Here is an 18145-nt window from a genome sequence, read left to right on the forward strand (position 1 = left end):
AGAAACATCAAGGGCTACTACCTGGGTACTACCTGGCTATAATATTAATTTGCAAGTTCAGTGCACTATGAATTATGCACACACTACGGAACAAGTTTTTAAACACGAAGACTCAAAGTCCATAGGTAAAAATGTGTACCCAGTAACAGAAGGCACAACCTGGGTACCTGCTCAGAAAAATGGTCATTTAGGAATCAATACAATTTAAAGGTCAAATAATCAAGTACTCAAAAATTCCAAAGGCTGAGCAACAGTGCTCCCTTGTGCATCTGCCTCAAGGCCCCCCAGCACCTCCACAGCATCAATGAACAGCTCTAGCTGAAATGGACACACTACTTGGCATTTATCCCCCTGAGACACTGCTCTGTTTCAGCAGCAGGAGATATCTCTCAGATCCACTGTGAGCTATTATCTGCAGTGTAACATGAATATTTTTCCCAGTGGGAAAAATTCTATCCCCCATATCAAATCATATAAATGATTAACCAACCTTTTAATTACCTGGAAGAGTTCTGCAATGTGTAACTGTGGACACTATAATGGGAAAAAAGATGCCTTCCTTCAACTTCACCATAACAAGATCCAGTGGCAGTTAATTAAGGCCTGTGTAATGCAGCAGGTCAGATTTCAGGGGTCAACAACCTTTGAGAAGTGGCATGCCAAGTCTTCATTAATTTAAGGTTTTGCGTGCCAGTAATAAATTTTACATTTACAGGAGCCCCCCGACAGAACCCCAGACTGGCAGCAGGTTGAGCAGTGCCGGCGGCCAGGACCCCACCTGGCAGGGGCCGGCGGCAGGAACCCCAGACCGGCAGCGTGGGCGGAAGACAGAACCCCAGACCGGCAGCACGCTGAGCTGCTCAGCCCGCTGCCGGTCTGGGGTTCCATCTGCCGGCCCCTGCCAGCCAGGTTCCCGGCCGCCAGCCCCACTCAGCCCGCTGCCAGCCCAGGGTTCCGTCCATCCAGGCCGACAGCGGGCTGAGCGGGGCCAGCGGCCAGGAACCTGGCCGTTAGCAGAGTGCCACTAAAAATCAGCTCGCGTGCTGCATTTGGCATGCATGCCACAGATTGCCAACCCGTTTGATTAGATGATCACAATAGTCCCATCTGGTGTGGTAACCTGCAACCATAGAGTTTTGAACATCAAAAGCTCTTTATTCTGCAGAACAGTCAGACTGGCCACAAGACTTCCACCAGGAATATTCTCTCTCCACTGTTGCAGGGAATCAGTCTATCATTGTGACCTATGAAGATGAAGCTAGTATAGAAAGTGTCTGAAGCCCACCATACCAATAGTAGAAGACAAAAGATCACTATAAAATCTTACCACACCACTGATAGAGCAGTCATTCTGCTTAACAATATTCTCCCTCATGGCGGTCTGGAAACAGAACCAGCAAAAAAGGGTCATTGCCCTGACAGAATAAAGAAGACAATGGTCAGCCCATGACAAAGAAATAATATTTTCCTGCTCAGCTTTCAGGCTGGAGCCAAACACCAGGAGTGAACTATTGGCCTTATGAAGGCAATGGGAGTTTTGCCATTGATTTCAAAGGGGCCAGGATTTCACCCTGACTTGAGCGTGTCCAACACTATGAGTAAAGATGGCAACTGTCTACATGACATGTGATGGCAGACATAAAATTCTGAGATGATCCAGAACAAACATCATGTAAATGACATTGAAAGTTTTCATCAAGATAGTTGTGTAATAGCTAGGTGTATTTATAATGAGTTTCAGTGGAACTGAGAAACAGGGTTTGACTAACTCCCTGAAAAAAGCGACAGCATAACCTTTGATTTCTTGTGAATTACAGACACCCACACAGGGCTGTTATTCATCTGCCAATTGTGGCAAACATTCACAAAACAGAACTCCCTTTGGACTAGGTTGTTAAGGATTAGCCTAAGGGGTTGAGTGCCCCACAGTACCTGTTATTAAAGTTACAGCATATTTTCCATAAAAGCTTGCTTTTCACATTAAATAAGGAGTTAAGCAGAACATACCAGTAAGAGCTAATTTACTATGCAAACTCAGTACTGATCTTAGCAGGCAGTTATTACACTTAGACAGCTACAGTTTGTATTGTTCTTTTTCAAACCAGTAGCAACACCACCATCTTTCGTAGTGTTATTCTGTGGGAGCCAGCATATATGAATTAATATACAAAAGCACCACGTTGTGCATCAGATAAGGTTGCTCTGTACATAGCATATCTAACAGAAGGAAATAAGTTAAGACTATCAGAAATATATACCCCAACCTCCTCCACTCAAAGACACACCTCTTCTTTAGCACAACCATCATATACCTCAGAATATTAATCAAGCCTCAGTCGGGATGCCAGCCTATCAGCAACCTTTCCCCAAACGGGCCACAATTCTCCACCCCCTCCAACCCCAAGTTCTGTGGTCTGAGGTCAGTCTTTATCGTTGGTGCAGTTGGGATTAGCTCCCTGGACTGTATAGAAGAGGGAGACTAGCAACTACAAGCTATACAAGGGTTTCACTCCCACCTCAATTATAATATAAAAATTTCATCTTTAGGTAGCAGTAAACAAAACTGGCTTTCATGCTTAGATCATAAGCCTCTTGGGGTGGGGACTGTCATTTTTTCTGTTTGTACAGTGCCAAACATAATGAGGTCCTGGTTTGTAAAGGGCTCCTAGGCATGACGGTAAAACAAATAATAATAGTGCTCATTTAAATCCAAGAACCAATGAAACCTGAATCAACTGAGCTTGCACCTGTTTGTGTCCATTCCCTATAAGGGCCCAATCTCTGCTCCCAGCACAGACCCAAAGCCATCCTCTCATTCCAGCCTTTCCTTTTCTGGCTCCAGGCTCAGACTGACGGGTAGGGGTTGCGATTCACCACCTCAAGTATTAGGGAGTAGCCGTGTTAGTCTGTACCCACAAAAACAACAAGGAGTCTGGTGGCACCTTAAGGATTAACAGATTTATTTGGGCATAAGCTTTCGTGGGTAAAACACCACTTCTTCAGATTCACCACCTGTGTCACTGCTCATGCCCTGTTCCCAGGATGGGGTGAGCTCTGTCCTGCTCCCCAAACTACCAAGCAGCTGAGCTGGGGCAAAGAAGGGCCACACCACCACTCAGGGCAGAGTGCCTCAGCCCCTGCCCTGACACGCCGACATCCCCCACAGCCCTGACACACATCAACACCCCCGCAACCCTGACACCCCTAACATCCCCCCCTGGCCCCAGTGCCCCCCCACAGGTCAACAATCCCACAGCCCTAATACCCCCCATGTCGCCCCACAGCCCCTCCCTCAGCTCGAGATTTCCACAGCCCTGACACCCCCCACATCCCCCATGCCCCCCCTCAGGTCAACCCCCCCACAGCCCTGACACCCCCACATCTGCGCATGGCCCCGATGCCCTCCCCATGGCCCCTCCCTCAGGCCAACATCCCCCCACGGTCCCGCTCTCATCTAAACACCCCCAAAGCCTTGACACCCCCACAACCCTCATGGCCCCGATGTCCCCACAGCCCCTCCCTCACATCAAACCCACACACACACACACACACACACACACACTCAAACCCCCCCCCCAACACCCCCAGGCCCCGCCCCGTCTCTCTGTGACGCGCTATCCACGCACGAGGGTGCAACCGCTATAACGGCCCGCCCCGCCTAACCCCTCCCCCGCCCCAACTACAGCTCCCAGGGTGCCCCGCGCGCGCGGCCGCGCCCCGTCCCGGCAGCCCCCGCCGCCGCCGGGATTTGAAGATGAAGTGCCCCGCGGCCGCCGCGCTCCTGCCCGCCGAGTGGCAGCTCTACCTGAGCGAGGCCCGCCTGGCCACCTACCGCAGCTGGCCCTTCACCGAGGGCTGCGCCTGCACCCCGGAGCGGGTGAGGCTGGGAGCCGGGGCCCTCCCTCCCCCACGCCCGCCGCGCCGCGCTGCGAGCGGCCCGTTCCCCGGCCCCAGGCTCCCCGCGGCTGCGGGCGGGGATCTCCGGCCTCTCCCGCGGGCCCCTGCTGTGCCCGCCGCCAGCCCCCGCGGGGCGGTCGGTCCCACCTGTCGGGAAGGAGCGCGGTGGTCTTGCTGATCCGGCTTTCTCCTCTCTCTCCCCCCCTCCCCCCCCCAGATGGCAGAAGCCGGATTCGTCCACTGCCCCAGCGAGAATGGGCCTGATGTGGTTCAGTGCTTCTTCTGCTTCAAGGAGCTGGAAGGCTGGGAGCCTGAGGATGACCCCATGTAAGTATCCCCGTCCACGGGGGCCACCATCGCCCGGCGCCCTGCCCACAGAGAGAAGCTGCCCGTAACAGGGGAGACGAGACCCCTGCAAACCAGGGTGCCGAAAGGTCCCATGGCAGCCTTCATTTTCTTGGCCATGTGGCACGTTGTCTAATTACACATCACTGAAGCTACCCAGCGTCTGCCTCTTGGGTGGAGTTGTCTCCTGATTATTGCAGGACTACAGGCTTATGTACTGGGTTTATGCTCCTCAGAGGAGAACAGGGCGCCTCTGCTGCCCCAGGCCTGCTTTGGTAGCTGGGCCCAACGTTCTCCTAAGTATCACAAGGAAAACGAATGTCCTGTGTGTGTCCTCAGTAAGTAACTTGAATTTTTACTCAGGAGTGGAGCCAGTCTATTGGACCTCCATAGAAGGAGTTCCACTGTAGGAACCCACAGTAGCTTTCCCCCTCTGGGGGCGTGTGAAAGTCACAAACACAGAGGTCCGCTAAATATGGGAGTGAAGCCAGAGTACCATACTATGCAAGACAGGTTTCAGAATAACAGCCGTGTTGGTCTGTATTCGCAAAAAGAAAAGGAGGACTTGTGGCACCTTAGAGACTAACCAATTTATTTGTGCAAGACAACACACCACTGAGCAACAACTGGAACACTCCTGTCTTTAGCCTCCTCTAGGACCTTGTTCTTCACTCATGCCAAGTGAGACATGGTTACATTCTACTTTTCTTAACTAATAGCAATCAGAACAGAGGACTAGGATCCTTTAAATAGTTCCCTGAACCCACAGCCCAGTTGCTACTATGGGTTTGGGACTGAGCCCTGAGGAGACTGAAGGGGCTGAGAGTGAGGAAAGTACTTTAGGATTGAAATGCCAGCTGAACCTCAATGGTGGAGTGTTTTAGCAAAATACCAGTAACTTGGTATCTTCTCAGTATTGCAGGGAGTGACTCACTTGTGGCTCTGTGACTAGTGGACATATGGTAGAGCAGAGGTTCTCAAACTTTTTGTTGACAGACTCCTTTTCAAATGTAATGTTAATCACAAACTCCCAACTGATGAACTGATTGACAAAAGTATGTATACTTCATATAAACATGTACTGTTAGTAATGTTTTAAGAAAAAGAGTGTAAGAGATACCTGTGAGATGGGTGTGTCTGCTTCTTTCTGCAGCCTCTATCCAGAGGCAATGGATGTGTGTGTGCACGCAGATGTGCCCTGCCAGATTTCTGTCTTCCTTTTGGCCCTGCTACCTGAAGAGCTGATGTAGCAGGGCCGAACAGTGGTGTCTCTCCTTGGCTAGCTGCTGCCTGCTCATGCAGTCAGTGGTTGTGAGGCAACTCCTTCTGATGGCAGGGGGAGATCTCTCTTCTGCAGTGACACACTGCAATTTTTAGTTGCGTGACAGGTGAGGTGGAGGTGGCACTGCCTCCCTGGGCCCATGAACATTTTGATGGCTCCCCCTGCCATCAGAAGGGGTTGCCCCACACCATTGACTCCACAAGCAGGACCCCACATGGCCCCCCGGATGTCGCCTCTGCTCGTAACATTTTGTGGAGCCCATGTGCAGTCTCTAAGGACCCCAATTTGAGAACTCTTGTGGTGGAGGATGGGGTGAAAGCAAGTAACTATTTGTGCCTTTAACATGAGCCTGGTCTCCCTTTCCTAGGGATGAGCACAGGAAACACTCCTCTGGCTGCGCTTTTCTCTCCCTCCGTAAGAACCCTGTTGACCTGACACTTCAGGAGTTCCTGAAACTGGACAAGGAACGAACAAGAAACGTGATTGTACGTACAGCTCAGAATTGGGGTGTGTGTGTTAGGCCTCTATTCCAAAAGGCTAAGGTAGCCTCCAGTCCTAGGACCTGTTGGGTCAGCCAGCATGTCAACTTGAAGTTCCCTCCCTTTGCCCTGGGGGGAGTGCTGAGCTGCAGTACCTTGTCCTTTTCCACCAAGCTGAGTGTGATACTGCCTGTACTAAGCTGAAGGAATTTTATTTTTGATCTTTCCAGAAAAAGCAAATCTCTCAGAAAGTGACGGAGTTTAAGGAAGAATCAGAGCGTGCACGTCGTGATATTGAGAAGCTGGTCTCCTAGGCCCCTGCGACTTGCCTGTGTGCAGTGTTTGACTTGTATATATGTTCTCTAGAGTTGCCTCTTTGTGCCTGCGTGGTGGTCGTAGCTCATGTCCCTTTCATGCAAGGATCAAAGGGATGTATACTTAGAAACAAAGGGGGAGATTTTCAAAATCATCTAAGGCATTTAGGACTGCAACTACCATTGACGTTTGTGTTCCTAAATCTCTTACATGACTCTGCAAACCTCCTTTGAAATTATTTTGTCTCATGTTGACACATAAATAAATGTCTCAAGGAAACAACGCACAATGATTTATTTAACTGCTCAAACTGAGTATTCTCTAGTGAAGTGTATCAATCTCTCCTATTAGAATAGTTCACATACATTCTTTTTATTTTAAAATGTAAGTTAATCACAGTAACTGCTGTCTTAAGGGCACCACTGCGAAAGTGGTGAATGATCCATTTAAGATTAGGGTGCTGTTGGAAATATCTTAAAGGCACAATTACTCTCCTTGGGCTCAATCCTGTAGTTCTTACAAGTATAAGAAGATTACTTATGATTTTGATATCAAAAGGTGTCAGCTACTTGCTTGATTCAAAGTCCCTTAGTCAGTTTAAAAAAAAAAAATGCATCGCCAAGGTGTGCTGTCTTTTAAAAACCAAAAAAACCCACTTTCTTCCTCACATACACACAGCATCCAGTTCTGCCTTGGATAAGAAAGCTCCAATCAAGCCATGGCCAGACTGATATTCTTGGGCTTGGTCAGTTTGTCCAGCATTCCCTGTCCAAGTTTACTAGCAAACAATGAAATTATTTCTTCATTCCCAGTCTTCAGTGCCAAGTCATATGCTGATAAGCCTTTTCCATTCTTCTTTTTAATGTTTGCATTACAGCTGTAAATAAAGAACAGGCTGCTTAAGCTAATTTAGAAAAGGAATCTGTTTCAATTCACTACAACTCAAAAGTAAATCACAGAGTCAGATTCTGATGCTTACTCGTGTTACAATGTAAGTGATGATATCTGAGTTTGGCCCTGGGTCCTGTTGTACATGTACAGCACAATATTAAGTTGTGGGCACTCAGCTCCTTGCTGGATGAAGCCCATACCTGTTACTGATTACAAGTAGCCCAGAGTTGCACTGGATGCCACAACAGCAGAACTTACCCTAACAAGACTTTGATGCATTTCTTTCCCTCTAATCCAAGCAAAGCTGCCTCATGAAGAGCAGTGGTGTTATGCCTGTATAGGTGGAAAACAGGGTGTACTCAAATAATTTATATTATTTAAAAAGAAAGTCATGACTTTATTTAAAGGAATGTTTTATCTCTACTAGTATATCAACTGCCTCAAACTAGGTGGGAAAATCAAGGACCAACAAATGTAGTCTCCGGTGAGGTGGCTATCTTCTCCTTTTTGATAGGGAGAAATGGTGTAGGAGAGGAGAAGACTGGGGGGTGGTAGTGGGGGAACAAGGAAGGTACCAGTGACAGGAAGATTGAGGGGAAGGGTTTAGGAGGAGGATTGAGGTTTTGTAGAGCTAAAATATGGGGCCACATTTTTAAAGCTGGCCAATTAAAGTGAAGCAATAAAAGGGGTAATTGTCTGTTGATTGACCTGTTTGCAGCTGTGGGTGTGTGTGTGTTTGGTTTTGAAAATTTGATTCATGGTCACTTTAGGAGATTTTAGTCCCTTTTGGTGAAATATAAGTCTCAAGTCCCCCTGCTGGTCAAACTCTATAGAGGATTCTTGTTAGAAATTGCTCACTTACGGTCCTGACTGCTGGTCAATATCAGCACCTTTCTGGACAAGAACTGGAACCACTTCATCATGTCTGTTTAGGACAGCAACTGTTAAAGCAGGTCGGTCTTCACTGTTGGTGCAGTTTGGGTCAGCTCCCTGGAATGTGCAGAAAAGGACTAGCTTATTACAAGCTATACATGTTTCAACTCGCCTCCCCGATTTAATATAACAAATTCAGCTTTAGTTGTCACATGTACTGTCACAGTCTCTCTCAAATCTGCTTTAACATTCAAAACACTAAAGAAACAGCCAAACCTGGAAAATTCAACTTTCATGTATTTGTCTTTTTTCGGTCAAGCCCTTGTAGTTGTGCCTAGCACAAAACCAGAGTAATCACATGGGAGGGAGAGAGGGTCAAAGGCTTCCCCACCTATTTGGAGGAGAGACATTGCAGCTGCTTTGTGGCCACAACTCCAGGCAGAGGTGGCGGTAGTGTTGTGATGATGGATTTGGCCAATGGAGGACTCCCCAACCTGCTTGCACCTCAGAGCTCTCGCTCTTCTTGCGTTCTACTGTGCAGTATATCACCATGCAGTTAAGGTGTATGCCCCCACTTTAGGGAAGGCTTGTGGCAGTTCTTCTAAGGATTTGACCTTAACCCATAAAATGGTTACAGAAAAGGTTACTTTTTTCCTTACTACCATGCTGTTGGTGGAAGCGGGGCAAACTTCTCATGTATCTGTTCATTATCAATTTTGGAAGAATCATAGAATATCAGGGATGGAAGAGACCTCAGGAGGTCATCTAGTCCAACCCCCTGCTCAAAGCAGGACCAATCCCCAATTTTTGCCCCAGATCCCTAAATGGCCCCCTCAAGGATTGAACTAGGATATATGCAAATAGATTTTCCTGTTTCTTTTTATTTAAACTTCATTTTCTTTAATACTGGGGGCAGCAAGGCCCAGAGCCTCAAAAATATTTAGGGCTGGTCTACAGTACACAGTTAGGCTGACTTAACTACATCGTTCAGGGCTGTGTAAAACATCATGCCATGTGTAATGTAATTAAGCTGCTCTAAACCCCAGTGTATCACTGCTTGGATGATGGAAGAATTAATCTGTCGTCTTAGCGACAGCGTCCTGGAGAGGTGGATTCACTACACTGACAGAAGAACCCCTTCCGTGGCTGTCGTAAGTGCCTATGCTACAGTGGCACAGCTGCTGTAGCATTTCTAGTGTAGAGGTTCCCTTAGGCTCCTAATTTCCATTGAAATCAGTGGAAGTTAGAAGCCTAAGTACTTTTGAGGATCTAGGCCTAAAAGCTCTACTGCAGCGATTGCCCTGGGAACAATCGTGTTGGGTTATGTTTATTATTTTTCTTATTAAAAGTCATGAAGGCAGGACTAAAGTTTTAAAAAAGAGTAATTTCTAGTTCAGGTTTTCAAGACACAGATCCAGGCCCATTTACTTCATGAACTTACTTCATCAAGCAATTGTTCTACCAATGAAATTTTTCCTTCCCCTTCTGGACCCACTTCTTTCAGGAGCTGTCTAGCCTCAGGCTGTGAAAATACAGAAATCAACAACACTCGATAACATTTCACAGAGTAGAAATATGATCATAGGGAACTCACACTGGCAGAGTAGCGTAAATGTAGCTGAGGGCAGAATTTGGTCTTATGTATGTTAGGTATTTGAACTTCACTAATCCACACACAATTTCTACAAAAAAAGGCTGTCTCGCCCTACTTCTGAGCAAATATTGAACAGCAGGATGCTATCGTCAACGGTCATATTACTAAGGTCCCAATCCTGTAATCACTTATACACGAGCTTAACATTACTACCATGAGTAGTCCTATTGAAATAAAATAAAACACAAGATAATAAGGTTAAGCACATACATATCTTTGACAATTCAGGGCCTTCGACTTCCTGTTTTTACAAAATACACTGCATAATATTTACTAGCATACTATGAAGTTTTATCAAATAATACTAAACTCCAATTGCCAAAGCACTTTAACAAAATACACTTTGTGATTTGCTAGCCTTGCTTTTTAATTGTGTTTGTTCACTTAAGCCAAACTCCAGCATCCAGCCTGAAAATCTGGGCTGCACATGGGTGACACGAGGACAGAAAGAGGTGGGAAATCCTACTAGGCCTCAGAGTCACTCTATGGCATGCAAACTCGAGCCAATGGCGGGATTAGCCTATACAAACATTTTCACCCCACAGTTCCCTAGATCTATGGCCCAGTGGCTTTCGGCTGAGCCTAAATATGTGCTAAGCCCAGGAGAGACTATAAAATAGCAAGGAGTGAGGGAAGCACTTCAGCATGTAAAACGCATACAGTGGCCCCATCACATTGCCACACAGAGGTTCTTGTGAAGTATGGCTTGCAGAAATGTGATCTTTTATTTGGGGTGTAATTCACTGGAAGTGTTTTTATTTTTGCACTGAAAATCAGTTATCTGTTTTTTTGTTTCTTTATTTTTTTAAAAGCCGTGAATTCAGGTACTCATGTTATATTTCTTACAATGTAACATAGCAAGTCTCCTCTTGTCCCCACTGGATAAATGATGTAACCACGTCCATGGTAGGTTGCCTTTAAAGGTTTCCATAACACATTTTCTGTAGCATTAACACTCCCAATTAGTAACAGTGGCAAAGATTCTGGACCTGATCCTGTTCTAATGGGAGTGCTACCATTCACTTCAAAGGGAGAAGAATGGGTCCAAAATACTTTAATTAAGCTACTTGCATACTGTCCAGACAGTAATGCTTTCGTTAAAAAATGAAAGCTATCTAGTTAAAAAAAAACTTTTTCAGGGAGTAGGGGAAAATTTGGTTAAATCCAACTTCTACAAAAATATACACATGCCAACCAACCATGCCTATTTAGAAAGAGAGCCATTTTTTAAACCAAATTTGACTATGTTCCACCTTTCCCTTCCAAAATGTTCTCCTAGGCCAATGCATTTAGAAGGTGTTAAAAAATAAAGCAGCCCAGTTTTTCCATTGGATGTGTCGATTAGCATTAGCACTTTGTAAGTCCCACTATCCTTCCTACACTCACAGATTGTACATATACATACAGATAACTTATCTTCTTTTTCTAACAATTTTCTTGTCTTCTTTGTTCTTTTTACTTTTTCTCTGGGGCTTGTGATGCTGTGACCCTCTTCACACACTAAAATGGGAGAATCCAGAGTTAAAACTAAAAGTCATATTAGTGGTGTAGCAAGAACTCAGGAGCCATATGTGGTACATACATTCATACATTGTTGTAGCAGCGTGAAATCAACCCCTATCCAGAGCACCAGCATGAAGCCTACACCCCATTTAAGTGGCCCCTTGTACTGGCCATTTGCACTGGAAATGAACTTCAATTGGAGTGTTTCGGATTTGAATAGCATTGAAAATGGGTTAACTCTACAGACCATGCCACATCCCAAATCTCAAGTGACTTGGTATACAACAGCTCTAATAAGGAAAACTGACAGGAATGTGTAAATGCAGTGTTGTTGTAATCGTGTTGGTCCCAGGATATTAGAGAGACAAGGTGGGTGAGGTAACATCTTTTACTAGACCAACTTCTGTCGCTGAGAGAGAAGCTTTCGAGTTTACACAGAGCTCTTCTTCAGGTGCACGCTTGAAAGCTTGTCTCTCCTACCAACAGAAGCTGGTCCAATAAATTATATTACCTCACCCATCTTGTCTCTCTAGGTATATATAAAAGCATTCAGAAATAAATAAGGCACCATGATAATTCACATGCATGTGCATTCATAAGAGCAGTGTTGATAGTAAATGGCAATAAAGCCAGAGTCCAATAACAGGTGGTCTGATTTTCACGTATTGAGCGTTCACACCTCCTACTGAAACCCATGGGTGGTACGAGTGCTCAGCACCTTGGAAAACTGAGCCCTAGGATTATACATGTAATCATTTCTGTTTCATTTGTCAAATGTAGCAAAACCAAAACCCTGCAAACAACAGCTCAAAAACCTAGAAGTTGTGGCCTTCAGATATTAAACAAACACCTGTCAGGGATGGTCTAGGTATACTTAGTCCTGCCTCAGTGCAGGGGCTGGGACTTGATGACCACTTGAGGTCCCTTCCAGCCCTCCATTTCTCTGATTCTATTACTGCTTGATTAGAGCCATACAGTGTCACTGGGCACGGATTTTACAACTAGGATTCAAAACCCTGAGCTTCAGCTACACTTACATGAGCTTTTCAGCTATTCTCTGACGATGTAATTCAGTGTCTGTGAGCACTCAACACAGCCTGCACAATGCCTATAAACCACTTAGGCCCAGATCCACAAAGATACTGAAGCACCTAAACCCCAGACTTGTTTGGTGCCGATGTTTCACCCTCTGGGCATGCACACTGCTGCATCCTGTTAGGTGTTCAGACTCCTGTCTCTCCACTTAAGCCCTAGAGTGAGTCACAAGATAGGGGTATGGACGCCTGACCTGCATGCAGGGCTCAATCCAGTAGGCATACTCGGAGGCCCCTGACTGGATCAGGTCCCATTCAAAAACTAGGGTGGGTGGGAGCGGTGCCTGCCTTATAACTTTTAGTCCAGCGGTCAAAGAGCTTGCCTGGGATGGGGGAAAGAGGATTTGAACAAAGATCTCCCACCTCTCAGGAGAGTGCGCTAACCACTGAGCTGTGGCTATTCTGAGGAGGGTAGGGTCCCTCAGTCTGTCCTGCTGAAGCGCTTCCTCTGTGAATAAATAATGAAAGAGTGAGTGGAGCACGGAGGCTGGACTCTGGGTAACACACCTCCCAGGTGGATGCCCTAACCACTGGACCACAGAGTCATTCCCTCTGTGGCCCAGTGGCTATTTAAGTATTTATCCACAGTGGAACAGCTCCAACGTGAGAGCTCAGGGATTATAGCATTCCTGTGAGAGGCGGGAATTGAACCTGGGTCTCCCACATCTCACCGGAGTGCTCTAATCATTAGGATAAAAGTTATACGGTGGGTACCAGCAGCACCACCTCCTTCTCCAGCTATTTTGTGTGGAGAAAGGCAGGCCTAACTCATTCTCTCAAGAAACGCTTCAGGAGCCTAAGCCACCTGACTCCAGGAGAGAGGTTCCTGGTCGTGCACCACTAAGTAAAGACAGGCGCTTCTCTGCAGCCCAGATTTAGGTGCCTACATCTTTGAGAGGGATGGAATTTAGCACAGCCCCCTCTCGTTGGCATCTCCCATTGGCTCCCTGCTTCATGCTGGATTTTGTGGATTGCATTCTAAGACACTGCTCTCTTCCCATTCCTAGGCACCTAAGTAGGCTTTAGGGAGTCCGTTGTTGTTCTTTTGATTTTTTCTAGGCACCTAAGAAGTAGGTGCCGCAATGCTTAAATCCCTCTGTGCATCCCACCTCTAAATCCCACTTACACCCTATTTTGAGGTTTTAAATGTTGCAGGCTGTCTGCACAGTGATAAATTTCCCTGTTTGAGCATCTAATATGTTATTCATAGGAGACAGATTCCTATTCTTGACTGCTGTAGTTAGGTCAGATTATAAAGATATAGGAAAACTCACCCAAACTAGCCTGACTATCATACCATCCATCTCTGCCTTCTGTCACAGTGCTCAGATAATGATTGTCAAACTTCATTGGTTTACCAGTGAGAATATCCTGGGGAATCATAACATGTGGACATTTAATCAGATGATCACATAATTCAGTAATATCCTCAGTAGCATGAAATGGGAGGAAGTTATATATGAGAAAAGATATACAGCTATTTAAACTCTTCAATCTTAGTTAATCCTGTTTCAACACAGGCAAAGGAAACAAGTTTTTAAAGCACCTCACTATTCAAGACTTGTTTTAATGCAAAAATTTGATCACCACCTCAATATTGTGAAATGAAGACACACATCCAAGGAAAACCATTATATATATATATCGATTAAGAAAACCTCTTAACATATTGCTTGTCAAATAAGATACAGCACTAAGAAGCCAAATGATACACCTTCTGAAACACCTTTCATCAGGGTGCCCTCCAAAAGACATAATCTCTGAGTTGAGCTGGATTCCTTGGAAGGATTGGGAATGTGGGTAAACAAGGTAATATTGCAGGAACACGCAGAGCCTCAGAGCAAAATTAGAAAAAGCTCTGGCATGTGCTGCCTCTGACCTGTATTTGGAATTAGAAAACCTGTGCCACAAGACAACCAGTTGCAGTCTGGAGAGTAGGAAGATTTGAGAGCAGGAGGAAAGTGGTATTAAGGCTATTAAAAATCTTCTCAGTTGAAAGAAGAATGTTAATATGAATAGCATACTTTATAAGATGCCTTGGCAATGAATACAAGATAACAGCAACATGACCATGAAGTCTGGTTTGATCAATAGGGATTCCTGTTTACTTAGCTCAAACAGAAAAAGAAAAGACTTTCACTTTAGAAAGGAATAACACCCTCCCAACAAGAGACGTTCTGGAATAGGGTTAGAGATACATATTAGTGCTGAGCTGTCAAACAATGGCTATTGGCTCAGTAGGTCAACTTCTCCAATGATTAGCCTAGTCCCCTAAACTGACCTTGTTTATGGAAAGAGTATAATTTAATCTGAGACTGACTTCATAACCATCCTCATGGACTGTAGCAGAAATAATCTATAAGGAAAAAAGCACAAGTTAGCATCTCTTCTTATAAAAGTACAGGAAGACAGTTTCAGTAATGCTAAGTAGTCCTGATGTGGGCTGAAAGTATTTATCAACTGAACCAGTACATTCATAAATAAATAATACAGTAATAATAATAATTAATAATTCACACTTTACTTCTTTACAGCACTGTACGCACATTAACTAATAATCTTTCCACTGTAACTGAGTGAAGGGGTAAGAATTTATAACAGGTGATATTTTGAGATAAGTAGAGAAACCTGAATGACTGAAAATGCCAAATGTCTAAAAATGATATTAATGATTCCTCACACTCTTATCCCAAAATGTTGTACATGCCATGAAACAGATTCACACCCAGGGCTGCAGAGGGATGGCATTTACACACACACACCCTGCACCCAGAGGGGCAGCTATTGGCAAATACTACGGTGCACAGTGCTCCATAAATACAGTAGATGCAACGGATATGATAAATAGAGATGCTTTACCATGAAGGAGGGCTGGTGCTAAGTAAGCATATTTCTCAGCTGACCTGGCCTCTCTCCCACTTACTTTTGGGCTGCACCATATGGCTACAGAGCCGCAGTGGAGCATGAGTTATGGGCAGCTTGTGCCACCCTGCTCCAGGAAGACTTATCACCGTCGGACAATTGCCACCTGGGTTGTGCCAGTTTGCGCCAGCACATGAGCAGAGTGCTGTATATACAGGGGGGCTAACGTCACCCGCTACTGAAATGCAGCCTGCTGTGGAGAGGAAACGGCACCATTCTGTGGCAGCCACACCATATAAACACTCTATGAAAGTGATTTCAAGAGGAGAAATGGTGTTATTTATAAAATTGAGACTTTAGACAAGTGGCACATAGCTGGTTGGCTTATGAAAGCTGATAAGATTACAATGCAGGTTGGCATCACTACAGGCTAAGAACTTTATCTATATCTCTAGATATATTCTTCATGAAACATGAAAAAGCATTAATAAAGACCAAATATTGGCATTTGCCTTGAATCAACACTGATACTTTTCTTGGCAGAGGTTTCATTACAGTAGGATGATAGAGGCCTAGAAATTGCAGGAAATATCCCTCCTGGAGATGTTTTCCATATCTTTCCAAACTGCATATGCCTGAACCTTCTCTCAAAGAAAACAAATGGCAGTGGGCCTGATTCTCATTTCACTAAAGTCACTTTACACCTTCTGGCAGTGTAAAAAGGCTTTAAAATAGACACCACTCATATGCAGGACCCTGCGCAATGTCAGAGAGGTAATAAGGACGTGATGGGATGCCACACCTCCAAAGAGTGGCATATGGCTACGCCATTCCTGCTGCCAGCCACCTGCATTTTCAACTGTTTCTGTTTGGTATGATTTTTGCATTTGTGCCATTGAGAGCAGTCACAGCACGTAGAAGGAACCTCAAATTTCCATCTCCCCAGTATGACCATTTTAGCCATCAATACAGCCCCAGCTAACCATTTTTTAGTGTTGGCTGGTGACATTAAGTCAGCTAATATCCCTAATATGCACAAGCCAAGTGCCTGAGGTAAAAACACATTGTTCCAATAATGGCATAGTTTGTGGCAGAAATAAAGTGTATGACACAAAGTGACCTGCTGCTGTCTACTGGGGAAATTCATCCCTGTGCAGAGGGCCAGCCCAAGGCAAATGCACTACTTATAAGTAGGACTTAAATAGTGCATTGGCCTTGTGCTGACCGAAGGCACAGGGGTGAACATCTGCTCTGGGCTATAATAAAATCAGTTGAATAACACCTCTGCTCTGATAGGTCAGCAAGGCCTTTAAGGTTGTTGTGACCATCTCCCCTAACTTCAGGGGTGGTTCCAAAGAGAATATGTGAGAGAAGGAAGGAAATTATAACTAGAGAGAAAGCAGAAAGAGCTCAACAGCAAACTAAGAAGAAAAAAACGCAATAGAATGAAAGAAGTGAGAAAGAGAGAACAAAATGGGATTAGAAAGAGCAAGCAGGAAAAAAAGTAGGACAGAAATAAAACACAGGTAGATGAATCAAGACAATAATTGGCACAGTTATTTAGGCCAGGTCTATACTACAGACTTCTGCTGCGTAGCTATGTCCGTCAGGGCAGGAAGAGGTGTCTGATCCCTGAACAACACAGCTATGCCAGCAGAACCCCCTAAGGTAGGTGTAGCTCCACTAGCAAGGCTGCACTTTAACCGGCGTGGCTTGTTTCATTCATGGGGGTGGTTTTACTATACCCGTACAAAGCGCTGCTTTGTTGGTATGGCTGCATCCACACTAGGAGCACTGTGCTGGTATAGTGCCCTGGTATTCCTATACTGGTAAAGCGCTCCTAGTGTAGACATGGCCTAAGGGGCTAATTTTCTAGAAAATAAAAAAGTATTTTGATAAGGTTTATTTGCTCTTCAATTGTTCAATCACAAGAAAAATGTTAGGTGCACAAGCTATTTCTTACCTTTCCCATTCGAGGTTCTCCAATCAAAGCCCTGAACTCTGGGTTGTTCTGAGCATAGCTTCTAAGGTGAGCGCAGACATGATCTAACTGTTTTCTCCAGTACCCTAAAAAGTAGGAGTTATGAAAATACCCTGTAATTGTCATCAATAACGCTTCCACTGATGTGGTGGAGTAAGTAAAGAATTGTAGATTTTGACCAGGACAAAGAACACTGCGTTTTTCTGTAGCAAATCCAGTTTACCACGGAGGAGGAAGAGAAGCAAGCTGCACCCCATAAAGGGGTGAAATAATACTCTTCCTCTCAGATCAAAAGTGGAGCACTGAGTCATTCCTTCCCAGTGCTCCTCTTGGGATGGAAAAGCTATGTGCTGGCCCATATTCAGTGTTGAGTCTAAAGACTCACGTTAGCCCTGTGTGACAGAGAATGTAAAACAATTTTAGGGGAAAAAAAGTTTGCATTAGTGCAATATTAAGCCGGAGTTATCAGGCATGACTGAACTGATTTTCAGGAAATTTGGCTTGCTTTGTAGATCTCACAGAGAGTAAAAATGAAGCCAGGTCTGAAAACTGCATACACTGTAACAGTGTATAAGGGTTTCCAGTTTGTATTATAAACTGTATTATTGGACAAATACTTTATAATTTCCTAAAGACAAAGTATATTTTAAGGCATAGACAGAAGGAAGTACAGATAAGGATGAGTTTTGACATGCAATTTGTTGGGAATGGGAGGAGTTCTAACAAATCAATATTGGCTCATTAACTCCAGATGAACTGTCTCTGTATTTCCTTCCATAGGGGCCCCTCCACTTGAAATGGACTGAGCTGATACAACTGACAATTGCCTTCTCATCTTTCAGAGCCTTTTTCCAGACCCACTTCTGAGACATCACCTACGAGACATTAGCCAATTGCTAGGTAGCATCTAGGGGGTAACTGGAGACAGTTTATGCATATAGTGTGGAGCTGCCATCCTAACACTGATCT

The 18145-nt window shown here is 44.9% G+C and overlaps 2 protein-coding genes across 4 annotated transcripts in view; one reads left to right on the forward strand and one right to left on the reverse strand.

The window, feature by feature from the left end:
* The first annotated feature begins 3699 nt into the window (after positions 1-3699).
* On the forward strand, positions 3700-6564 carry LOC311518430 (baculoviral IAP repeat-containing protein 5-like). The gene is made up of 4 exons (XM_084624252.1): positions 3700-3877; positions 4115-4224; positions 5892-6009; positions 6234-6564. Exons 1-4 carry the CDS (start codon positions 3755-3757, stop codon positions 6315-6317), a joined length of 435 nt encoding a protein of 144 aa, XP_084480378.1. The 5' UTR covers positions 3700-3754; the 3' UTR covers positions 6318-6564.
* A 31-nt stretch (positions 6565-6595) lies between these two features.
* Positions 6596-18145, reverse strand: part of DZANK1 (double zinc ribbon and ankyrin repeat domains 1) — a 34476-nt gene continuing 22926 nt past the window's right edge. For all 3 annotated transcript variants that reach the window (XM_084624250.1, XM_084624249.1, XM_084624248.1), the window contains exons 14-21: positions 17159-17262; positions 14615-14689; positions 13608-13704; positions 11142-11236; positions 9524-9604; positions 8072-8199; positions 7468-7542; positions 6596-7195 (exon numbers count right to left, since the gene is read on the reverse strand). In XM_084624250.1, the coding sequence (XP_084480376.1) occupies positions 7030-7195; positions 7468-7542; positions 8072-8199; positions 9524-9604; positions 11142-11236; positions 13608-13704; positions 14615-14689; positions 17159-17262 (821 nt within the window). In that variant the 3' untranslated portion in view covers positions 6596-7029. The remainder of the gene's footprint in view (positions 7196-7467; positions 7543-8071; positions 8200-9523; positions 9605-11141; positions 11237-13607; positions 13705-14614; positions 14690-17158; positions 17263-18145) is intronic.

Source organism: Lepidochelys olivacea (assembly GCF_965140295.1).
Source record: "Lepidochelys olivacea isolate rLepOli2 genome assembly, chromosome: 3".
In the NCBI taxonomy this organism is placed as follows: Eukaryota; Metazoa; Chordata; order Testudines; family Cheloniidae; genus Lepidochelys; species Lepidochelys olivacea.

What these genes read in the sequence shown, in the direction of transcription:
- LOC311518430 (XM_084624252.1), top strand. Translation starts at nt 3,755, where the DNA reads ATGAAGTGCCCCGCGGCCGCCGCGCTCCTGCCCGCCGAGTGGCAGCTC. An exon ending in GAGCCTGAGGATGACCCCAT is followed by an intron (nt 4,225 to 5,891) that starts GTAAGTATCCCC and finishes TCCCTTTCCTAG; the next exon opens with GGATGAGCACAGGAAACACT. An exon ending in AACGAACAAGAAACGTGATT is followed by an intron (nt 6,010 to 6,233) that starts GTACGTACAGCT and finishes TGATCTTTCCAG; the next exon opens with AAAAAGCAAATCTCTCAGAA.